The sequence below is a fragment of the Agelaius phoeniceus genome, chromosome 5, assembly GCF_051311805.1.
Source record: "Agelaius phoeniceus isolate bAgePho1 chromosome 5, bAgePho1.hap1, whole genome shotgun sequence".
In the NCBI taxonomy this organism is placed as follows: domain Eukaryota; kingdom Metazoa; phylum Chordata; class Aves; order Passeriformes; family Icteridae; genus Agelaius; species Agelaius phoeniceus.
This window is the reverse complement of record NC_135269.1, coordinates 26,553,912-26,564,322: the sequence shown is the minus strand read 5'-3', so window position 1 is coordinate 26,564,322 and position 10,411 is coordinate 26,553,912. Positions and strand designations below refer to the sequence as shown.

Here is a 10,411-nt window from a genome sequence, read left to right as displayed (position 1 = left end):
TGTAGTCAGAACCAAAGCCTTGACACTTTTCTTGGCCCTTTTTCCATACAGAAGAGTTGTAAGAGGCCATGGGGCTCTGTGGGTGAATAACTCACTGCCAGTATTTGGAAGGTGAAAGAAAGCAGCTGCTAGAGAAAGGTTTGTCTCAGCACGAGATATTCATTTACACACTCATTTTACCTGTGCCATTGCAAACAGTCAGCAAAGTGCCACTCTGCAGTGCTGTAGGAGGAGGATTGGCAACCCAGGAGTAGAAAGCAGGGGGTGATAAGGAGGAGGAGGAGGAGAGTTAGGTTATCACGGCTTCCAGATGGGACCCCAACCTACCCTGCATTTCTGTGTTGGCTTTATCAGAGTCAACTTCTTTAAAAGGGCTTTTAAACTCTTAACCATGGAGCAGTCACCCTGACACACCACTCCTCAGGAGAAGTGCCTTAGACTTCTCCAAGCTGTGGTTTTCTTCCTTTTTGCAAGAACAACACCAAATACCTTGGAATCAAAAGAACTGTCAAGGTGATGGACACTCATGCCAGCTGAAGTTGGTGCAATCAGACACTTCCCTATGGATTTTGGGCACATTTCTACCAGTAAATTGTCTGCTTGGATTGATTAATGACTTCTGAATTGCAGTGAGAATTTGGCAAATGATCTATTGCTGGTTGAAGAATAGCCACCAAAACCTGAGCGCAAATTACAAACTGCAGAATTTTCCAGTTCAAAGAAAAACAGAAAGAAACAGGTGCAAATTACATTTCCTTAAAAAAAAAATGTTCTTTACAGTGTCCTGGGTGGACTCTGGGAAACTGGTGACACTGGGCAGCCTCCTGTTGCTGATCTTCTCACAAATACTGGTAAAAGAGGTAAATATTGCTCTTTATTTGAAATAATGAAATTGCTTATACCGCAGAAATATTTTTTTCCATTTGAAATATGTTCTTTGAGGAGTTTTGGGTTCAACTTTAACTTTTCTGCTTTCAGTTCCTCTGTTCCATTTCTTACCTGTCTTAATTTGTTTTAGTTACTTGGTTGGAATTTTCCTCTTGTTTGCAGCCAGATGATTTCATTGAGTGTTTGTGAGTAAATCTCATGGAATCTTTCCTCTCCTTTTCCAGCCTGTCTAAATTGACCAATGCTCCTGGGAGATTCTAACATAGCACATCCACATCAAATAAGAACTCTGTCATCCTGACCTGTGGTGGTGTATAGACAACAACCTGAGGTTGCTCAGGAGGGTTTTGCTAAAGATTTGTTACCTGCCTTGCTTGCTCTGCCAATAATGACAAAGAGGCAAGGAAAGGGTAGAGAAAACTTGGCTTGCATCCAGAAAGATAAACAATTTGAAAGAATTGAAATTCACACTTCTGATGCTTATCTTCATTTGCTTTTGTGTTGCAGGCTGTGTCCCCCATCCTGATGGATATGGCTCCGCAATCCTTTGATGACCAGTATCTGGGGTGCAGAGAGGAGATGATGGAAGAACTGGAGCAAGGAGACTATTTCCAAAAGGAAATAGCTGCTAACAAGGACTACCTGCGTCTCTGGAAGAAGGCTCAGGAGGCTTTGCTGAAGAGCCCTGTAGGTCTGCTGAGGGAAATGCGTGACAGCCATGCCACAGCTCTCATGGCTTACACCATGAACTCCTCCCCGCACTCCCAGCTGAACTGGGCCACATCCACGGCAGGAATCTCACCAGAGCACTACAGACACAACTTCAGCTTTAAATATTTTCACTTCTACCTAACAACTGCAATCCAGATATTGAAGGAATGGCAGAGCAGCATGGGGAAACCTAAGTGCTATCATGTGCACAGGGGTGTAAAGGATTTATATATCGAGGCCAAGGAAGGCAGCAGGGTGCGATTTGGCCGTTTCACTTCTACCTCCCACCTCAGGAGTGAAGCTCAGAAGTTTGGGAATGAAACTTTGCTCACAGTGACCACTTGCCTGGGAGCAGCTATGCAAGGCTTTTCTTACCACACATCTGAGAAGGAAGTCCTCATTCCCCCTTATGAGATATTTCTTGTCAAAAGCTTCCTTCAAACCCAGCAGGGTAACCGGCTGCATCTGCATTCTGTGGGGAACTACAGCAAGTACCAGTGCCAGCTGGTGGAAGGTATTGTACACAGGCTCTCATGCAAGGGGGCACAGGACAGGCTGCTCTCCACTACCCCAGGCAGCCCTCACCAGCTGCACCCACATGGGGCCACACTCAAGGCCAAACCTGTAGCTCACCTCTGTGTTTGCTTACGAGAGCCACAAGACCCAGCTTTTACCCTGTTTCACAGTTTGCTGTGAAACCTGGGACAATCCCACAGCTCACTAAAGATGAATCAACAGCAGGTCTCAAGGTTCTTTGCAGCCCCAATTTATCCCAAGTGTCACTGCAAGGATGCTGTAGGACTCATGGCTTTGTGTCCCCAGCATTGTTATTGCAAGAGTGGGTGAGATTTGCTTGAACCAAGTAATCTATGCTGGTGTCTTGCAATGCTGCTACACTTCACATTTCAGGACTATTCTAGGCTTTGGTCCACTACTACTCTGGCAAGCTAACACTTCCACACTTATCTCTGGCAAGCTGAGAGAAGTGTAAACAAAGCTACTGTCATTTTAGCAGTGACCTGTCTCCTAGCAGGGAGAAAAGGTATCCTTTGACAAAGAACACACTGAGTTTCCTGGTTATAGAGAGAGCTCTATGCTAGAATACCTCATGGGGCCTGTTTCACATCCCTGCCTTTCTGTGAGTCTACCACCAGTCCAGGACTCTTGCTTTTGTCTCTTTGTTCAACAGTGTGTCAATGTGATCTTTGAGCTCAAAACAATAATTTAGGAATGAGGGTTTGTGCCTCCAAAGCCAAAATAATGGAGTTGAGAAAATGGCCTTTGTGGGCAAAGGTTGTGTTAGCAAAACCAAAAAGCTTTAGGCAGTGAATAGAGGTCTAAATGACTGCTCTCTTTATTTTCTTTCAGCTTCAAGAAGCAAGAACAGTGGTTATACTGCACTTGCCTCTGCCATTCTCCCTAGTGTGCTTGGAGTTTCCCTGTGCTTGGCCCACAGTCTCTGATTCTCTGGCTACATCCAGATATGTACAAGAAGCCTCTGGAGTTCCTGCTGCTACAGAAAGTTCAATCTTCCCTTTGCTTTCAGCTGCAACTTTGCAGTTGAGACTGGAACATTCAGCCTGGTTCATCAAAACAGACATTCCCTGGACCATTCAGGTAGGAGAAAGGTTATCTATGGCCTTTCTGAAGACTAAATCAGGGACAACCTTCACTGGAGACAGCTTTGTCTTGAGGCATACAGGAAAGACACACAGGGACTTTGGACTCCTTACAGATCTCTTAATAGCTTTATTTTTAGTGAGAAAGAGTCAGTCTGTGGAATGTGGAAGGCACCATGGCAGTAAATTCAAGTGGGTAACTGGGCAGCTGTGCACATCTCCTTTGAGAGCAGGGAAAGGTGGTGCCAAGATGTGCTTGAGGAGTTGGATTATTGTGTTGGGTGAAGAGACAGAGAAGTGCATTAAGTTGTGCAGATTCTGGCAGACCCTGAACAGCTTTTCTTTGCCACTCTTAAAAAAAAAGATGAGCTAACATTTCTGGAGTGGTGTCTGACTCTGAAAAGCAAACAGAGGAAATCCAGAAGGTGTTATTACAGGGGAATTACAGAGGAATAAAGGTGGATATATTTTTGGCTAGATTGTTACATTTCTGAAATCAATTATCCAAACTGCTAACCCAGCTGATCCATTCTTCCCCAAGATATTAGTTGGAAGAAAACATAGGAAAAGTTCTTGACAGCCTTTTCTGGGACCTTACCAAGCAGCCAGCAAAATATGGTGTAAACAGCTGCAAGTATTGTTACTCTCATGGCTGCAGGAAGCATGACTTTGACTTGCATTCTCCAAAGTAAGGGAAGTGCTGTAAATTAATTATTCTTACATTTTGGTGGGTTTTGGTAGATTTGTATAAGTCATAGAAAACAACTACTTTGCATCATCCTCAGAACTATAATCCTTCAGTTTGTAAGTACTGGTGGGTCTATACAGAACTGAACAGTCATTTTTGGGTGGGGGGAATAGACACAGCAAAGTCAAACTCATGACATCTACGTTTAAGGAACAAAGCAATTGAAGACTGAGTAATGCCACATTTTGTCAGGCTACAGTTCCCTTAAAAGTGATTTCTATTTGTCAGTTAATACACTGACTAGATGGTGCAAGCATCCCTTGGTAGGTGGAAGCACAAACATTCTCCTTGTTTGGGTGCTCAGTTCTCCCAAGGCCAACTAGAGATACAGTCCTGGGATAGTGTGCAGCTCAGAGACTGCTCCTGATGTTGCCTTTGCTTGTGCCAGAGCCCTGTAAAGCTGGGCTGGTTGCAGCAGACATTTCATCAGCTATTGCTGTGGTTAGATGTGTAGTCAGAAGTGTTCAAGCAATTGCAACTTCCTGTCCCACTGTATACTTTCAAAACCTTATTTTCAGAACTCAGTCCAACCATCTGCCTTTTCCTCCATTTCTTTCCCATGGCAAAAGGGGTCTGAAATTGCATGAAATGGCAAAATTGATTTTAGCCTTCACTGCTGTTCAGAGCTGAGTCTGGGCCTCCACAGCACCTCTACTCTCATGGCATCAGAGACCTGGCAAACTGCAGCAAGGAAGGATGACTGACACCCCAAATCGAGTATTTTCCTCCAACTAATAGGCCTGCAATAATAGCTATTAATCCTCCCAAAAGATCCAGAGTAAAGCAGGAACAAAACTGTCTTCATATTGTTCAAATTATTTTCTGTCTTGTTCCAAACTATGAGGGCTCTAAAAGAAAAGAATTTGTATCCACTGCAAGCACAGAAGACCTGAAATCAGTTTCCAGAATGTGACACACAGGCAGTTGCCAGCCTGATCAATTCAATTCAGTTCAATATTGCACCAAGTATTTCAGGACTACATGGCATTCTCAGTGGAAAATACTCAGCAGTCACAACTAATTGATATTTCCAGAACTATAGCAGTTAAATCATTTAGTGTTCTCTTGCAGCTTATGTTCTCATGCCCACAGCTCTGACAACAAGAGAGTTTGGCACTCTGTGTTCATTAGAGTTGAACACAGCAGCTGAGCTTTCAGATGAAAACACATTAACAATTGCAAAGTGCACCGTTTATGCTTCATCTTGTATTTTCATCTGAGAACTCAGCCTTCCTCTAGAGTGGAAGCAGTGTTCCTAGTGAGAACCCTGTGGGCTGCAGGTCCACCTTTCTAAGGGCAAGAGCATGAAAGATGTCTAGCTTGATTGAAGGCATATGTACAAGCTTGTCTTAGTGGAACAGACAAAGCCTGTTTCCACTCTCTGCGGTGTCTATTCTTCTGTTTATGTAGGACTACTAAATTTTTCTTATGTAATTTGCAGGTGTACAAAAGCAGTCATTGCAAAAATTCATTATTTCAAGGCATAGGTGCAAGCATTAGTGTTTATATTTATAAACAATGGAAACCAGTAAAAAACATAATCTTGTGCTGTCCTACACCTTTTATGTTTTGAGGACAGCAAGTAACACCATCCCCTTTCAGCCGTGGCTGTAGCTGCCTGTGATGGCACCTCTGCTGCAGGCAGGAGGGATTTGTGCTGTACCCATTCTCTCCAGGAACAGAAGGCCTTTGGATGATCTAGTAATTGGGAACTAGCATTGAGTTAATAATTAATTAAACGGAATTCTCTTACAATTGGAGGGAAGGGGAGAGGAGGAAGAAAATGAGATGGATCTGGTAAACATCACACAATAGAATTAATGACAGGCACATTAGGATGCAGCAGAAGCCCAGCCTCCAGATCCCTAATTCATCACATGCTGCTGGAAAACACCAGGCGAGCAGAGGGGAAAGAGGCTGAAGTTACTATCCCATACACATTTCAACAGGAGCATTCAGACCAAATCAGGTAGGCAGTGTAAATGTTTAATTAGAAAAGTTTCTGTGGTAAATCTCCACAGAGAAATCTCTGGAGAAATAGAAATACAGAAATATATAAGGCCTGTATAATTCTAAAAGGAAAATACAAAACCTAATGGAAGTGCTAAGAAATAGAAATACAGAAATATATGTGGCTTGCCTAATTCTAAAAGGAAAATATAAAAGCTAATGAAAGTGCTAATGTGAAAAGTAAGAAGTAATTTTAGCATTAGGAGATATAAAATCTAGAGCATCTGTAAGAAGCTGAAGTAATCATATGTAATGAACAGATTCTAAAAGTCTTTTCCACACCTGCCGAGTATGTAAAATGTTTGTTGAAGTGCTATTCCATCTAAAACAACTTGTCTTCTCAGTTTCTACCAATAAGGGAAAACAAATGACCTTACAATAAAACAGCACTGGAGTGGAAAGGTTTTAGTATCACATTGAGTCAGAAAGCAAGCCAGCAACATCCCTGAGGCAGGATTGATATGAAACCATAGCCTGCATTATCATGGCTTTATGTTTCCAGAAAATCACAAACCTTTACTGTATATGTATTTGGCTCCCTGCAGCTTGTATAAGAAGATGTGTTAAGCAGTTAATTCTCTTGGCAGAGATTCAAGGTAAGTGGCGGAAAGAAATATACAGTACTGTGCAAAATATTGGGGGAGAAAACCTCTTTTCAGACTGGCTTGTGTTTCAGCACTGAGATTAAAAGTTGGCAGGGGATTGTGGAAATCATTCTGGTTTTCAACGATGACCTTGTGGGGGAGGGTGCGTTTAGTAAAATACAGCTGGGTCAGTGTCAGATGATTTGCAGCTAACAGATAGTGCAAGAACTACAAAGGACCAAAATGGCACAAAGGTATCTTTTTCAGAAGAAAAATCTGGGTAGTCCCCTACACATAACTATTTGTAGCTGTAACTGTGATATGTAGGCACTAACAGCAAGAAGAGAAACATCTTAGAAAAATGCAAAGCACTGCACAAAAGTGGCCCAGATTTGCAATAAGAGGGCTGAGACCATGAAAAGTACCAACAAAGAAATGAGTCATCCTACTCATTCATAGTTTTCCCCTGTAGCAAAGATGCTTGCATTTAAGATGAAATAATGTTAAAGCATTTTCACTTTGCAGCTGGTGAAAGGTTAAAGGAAGTGACAGTGCTGATTACAGAATCTTAGTGATGAGGAATTACTCCATGATCACTGTTGACTCAGTGTCTTTGGACTCTATGTTGGCACGCTGGCATGCAGTTTATGAAGAAATAAATATCAGGGAAGGAAATACAGTGAGAGATGTATGTAAGGTGATATAGGTTAGGACGGGGTTATTGTAGACAATTTTACTATTCATTATGAATTCAGAGGGTAAGCTTCTTAGTATAAGCACAGAAGGCTTATATAGTATCATTTTCTCTTGAATGTTAGAAGAAAAAGGCTATACTGGCATAAAATACCTTTATTGTGGCACAAACCATATCCACCAATCATCATGGTTGCTGAAAAATTGAATGCCACTAAATGGATAAAATAGGCTGATACAAAAGAGTGCCTGGAACAATCCTTTAAGCCACATCTTTAATTTTGCTGATTAGATGAGATTGTTCCATTTTTTAGTGAACTAGTTCAGCTTCTACCATCTTCAGTTTCCAAGGCTGAGTTTCAATCTCAATCTTCAATTGCCAATTGCACACATCTATTTTCCAATCTGCTTGTTACATATTTGTTAGCTATTTTTGTTGCTCTGAGCATACCTAGTGTCTTAGAAGGTCCTTTTCCAATCACTTGGCAAAGATCAAGAACAAGAATTAAGATTTCTACATTTACAAGCTATGCCTTGCGATTGGACCTGCTCAGTATGAAAAGAACCAGTGGGGCAGAGACAAAGCAGATTTCACTGCTCTTTAGGGGCTATGGTTATGGGTGTTAAACAGAGTAAGAAATTTCTTTTCTCTCTTGAAGTAGCTTTTTTCTGAAGAATGGCATTGAGTGACCTCCTTTACCCAGATAATCCCAAGAGAAAGCAAGAACTGATCCATCTGCACCAGGAATTGCTTGACTGTATGTCCACAAATTTCCATGCAACAAACGAGCTGGCTGGAGTGCTGAATGAGCACCTGGGCTGCACTATTACCCCCATTGAGATGAGAGAGAGCAGTACAGTCAAGGAAAACTGTGAGATTATCATTCAAGTGATGAGTGAGATTCAGCACCAGGTGCAGAAGATTGACAGTGACATGAAGGACAAGCTCGAGCCAGTGCTGTACCAGAAGCTATATGATATCAAAGAGCCCGAGCTAGAGAAAATTGCAATAGCCCAGAGAGTTTTTTCCATTATTTTTGGAGAAGCAACTTCAACAGCTGCAATGGTAGCCATCAAACTTCTTGGCTCCGATCATTTAACTCTCACTGTGAGCAAGCTCATCGGTGTCCTTGCGCAGATTGGGGCCTCTGTTCTTGGGGGAGTTAGCATTACCATCATTGGGCTGGGCCTGGAGATGATTCTCCATGCCATCCTGGGAGCTGTGGAGAGAAGCCAGCTTCTGACAGCTGTGAGGAGCTATGAGAAGCACCTGGCTGAGTTTAAAGCAGCCTCAGAAAAGTACCAGCGTGCCATACATGAAGTGACTTCTTTGGTGAGACAGCAAGTTCAGTAAATGAAGGTGGAGTTCTCTCTTCTGCTGTCACAGCAGCTGCAGCAGGTTATGACTGCAGAAACCTTTTTGATTCATTATGACAAACAAACTACTAATGGCTTTTTATTTTCTTATTTGTGGCAGCAGAAGAAGAAAAGTGACAGTTCAGGGAACTGGCACTGAAATACATTAATAGAGAACTGGTTTACAGGTGTTTTGGGGGGCAGTGTTTCAAATACTTTGCACCTTTCCTTAAGCTTATTTTCTGGGAAGCACAGTAGGTAACCTTGAACTGTAATTCATACTGGAGACAATAATACAGACTACTGGACTGGTAGTGGTGAGAAGGTGTGTTTCTGTACCAAAGATGACAACACAATGGGAGAAAACAATTTCAACAAGGCAAAGCATCTGGAAGCTTTATGAAGACATCTGTGGTTGCTAAACCCTTACTGTGGTTTAGTGCTTAATCTGATAGACTGAATTCAATTACAAGGACTAGCTGAAGCATATTTAACTGCTATTTTCTGCCCTCCTAAGGAGCCAGCAAGAGATCTTCTTTAAATAAACTCTAATCCCAGTAGATTGGCAAGTAAGAGAAGCCTGGGCCTACATGCAAACAGACACAACCTTGCTGCACCACTGAGAGAAACCAGCTGCAGCATTCTGGGTATGCCTGGCCATGAATAACCTCTTGTGCTTGTAATGCTCTGCTCCTGCCAACCCACATGTAAAAGTTTCTGTGCAAAGTTGCTCTTTTGTTGATTGGGGTGGGATATTACACATGTACAAGTGCTGTAGGATTGCAGCCCTATTAAACGAAAGTTATTTTCAAGCGCTTTACCTGATCTCACCAATGTGGGACTGCCAAGAACATGCTCAGATTCTGCATTTCACAATATGCCACCAACTGTCCTTATTTTTCAGATTTTAAAACCAAAGCTGGAAGAAAGAACATTATTTGTAGTGTCTTGATCTGATTTGCTGTGAATTGTTTTTTCTTGATCTTAGAAAAAAAGGTAATTTAAGAATTAATAAAAATATACATGAGTATTGGAAGACTTCTCTTTTCTGTACTTGTTTTTGGTTTGTTTTTTTTTTTTTTTTTTTGTCTGAAAACCAATCTTAAACCAACTAATAAAGAAGTATTAAAAGCCTAATTATACAAGCAATTAATTTTTTTTAAATCCGTGATAGACAAATCTAGTAGGGTTGTGCATAGGTTCCTCTTTTTAGTACCCACTTCCCCCATACTAAAATCATGTCCCAATTCATACATGTTTGCTAATATTCAATATTAGCAATCTTAATTTATTAATAACTAGATAGTGCCTATGAAATAAAGGAATAGGTGAGATTCACAACCCTTCCATTCTGGGGTTGGGGGGTTTATTTGTTTGTTTGGTTGGGTTTTTACTCTCTTCTCTACTATATTTTCTGACTCCTCTTCCCTTTTATGCACAAAAGCCACTAGATGGCAATGAAACTGCTGGTTCCCAACAGCTCTGCTGAGTCATCAGGGAGAAAGCCCAGGGTTCAGGAGCATAGATGGGTGCCAGGGCCTGAGAAACTGGGACCAGTTGCAGACTGGGCTATGTGAGTCCGGAAAGGCACTTCAGTGGTGGCAAAAAGCACTGCCTTGCCTGCACGAGGTATTGTGGTGGATGACATGCTGACCTGAGGCATCACTTCTCCAAGATGAAACATCTCTTGTCTCCTGACACAGATGGCGCTCAGTTTAGAGGTACTTCTGCAGAGGCAAGAGACTGTCAGTCAGTAGAACAGCAATATCTGTGTGTTGGAGAGGCAGTTCCTGGCTCCTGTT

General features: G+C 42.0%; 2 protein-coding genes across 7 annotated transcripts; both read left to right on the top strand.

Annotated features, from left to right (window-relative positions):
* Positions 1-361: 361 nt before the first annotated feature.
* On the top strand, positions 362-3,143 carry ART4 (ADP-ribosyltransferase 4 (inactive) (Dombrock blood group)). Its single transcript, XM_054631002.2, has 3 exons — positions 362-860; positions 1,396-2,113; positions 2,968-3,143. Exons 1-3 carry the CDS (start codon positions 645-647, stop codon positions 3,060-3,062), a joined length of 1,029 nt encoding a protein of 342 aa, XP_054486977.2. The 5' UTR covers positions 362-644; the 3' UTR covers positions 3,063-3,143.
* A 57-nt stretch (positions 3,144-3,200) lies between these two features.
* On the top strand, positions 3,201-9,645 carry SMCO3 (single-pass membrane protein with coiled-coil domains 3). 6 transcript variants are annotated; one of them, XM_054631006.2, is made up of 3 exons: positions 3,201-3,216; positions 6,522-6,572; positions 7,913-9,645. In XM_054631006.2, exon 3 carries the CDS (start codon positions 7,930-7,932, stop codon positions 8,605-8,607), a length of 678 nt encoding a protein of 225 aa, XP_054486981.1. In that variant the 5' UTR covers positions 3,201-3,216; positions 6,522-6,572; positions 7,913-7,929; the 3' UTR covers positions 8,608-9,645. The 6 variants fall into 6 exon arrangements, with proteins under 6 accessions (XP_054486981.1, XP_054486980.1, XP_054486978.1 ...); XM_054631005.2 differs by lacking the exon at positions 3,201-3,216 and adding an exon at positions 3,596-5,935 and having other exon boundaries at positions 7,916-9,645; XM_054631003.2 differs by lacking the exon at positions 3,201-3,216 and adding an exon at positions 3,596-5,935.
* The last annotated feature ends 766 nt before the right edge of the window (positions 9,646-10,411 follow it).

What these genes read in the sequence shown, in the direction of transcription:
- ART4 (XM_054631002.2), top strand. Translation starts at nt 645, where the DNA reads ATGATCTATTGCTGGTTGAAGAATAGCCACCAAAACCTGAGCGCAAAT. An exon ending in CACAAATACTGGTAAAAGAG is followed by an intron (nt 861 to 1,395) that starts GTAAATATTGCT and finishes TTTGTGTTGCAG; the next exon opens with GCTGTGTCCCCCATCCTGAT. An exon ending in CCAGTGCCAGCTGGTGGAAG is followed by an intron (nt 2,114 to 2,967) that starts GTATTGTACACA and finishes ATTTTCTTTCAG; the next exon opens with CTTCAAGAAGCAAGAACAGT.
- SMCO3 (XM_054631006.2), top strand. Translation starts at nt 7,930, where the DNA reads ATGGCATTGAGTGACCTCCTTTACCCAGATAATCCCAAGAGAAAGCAA.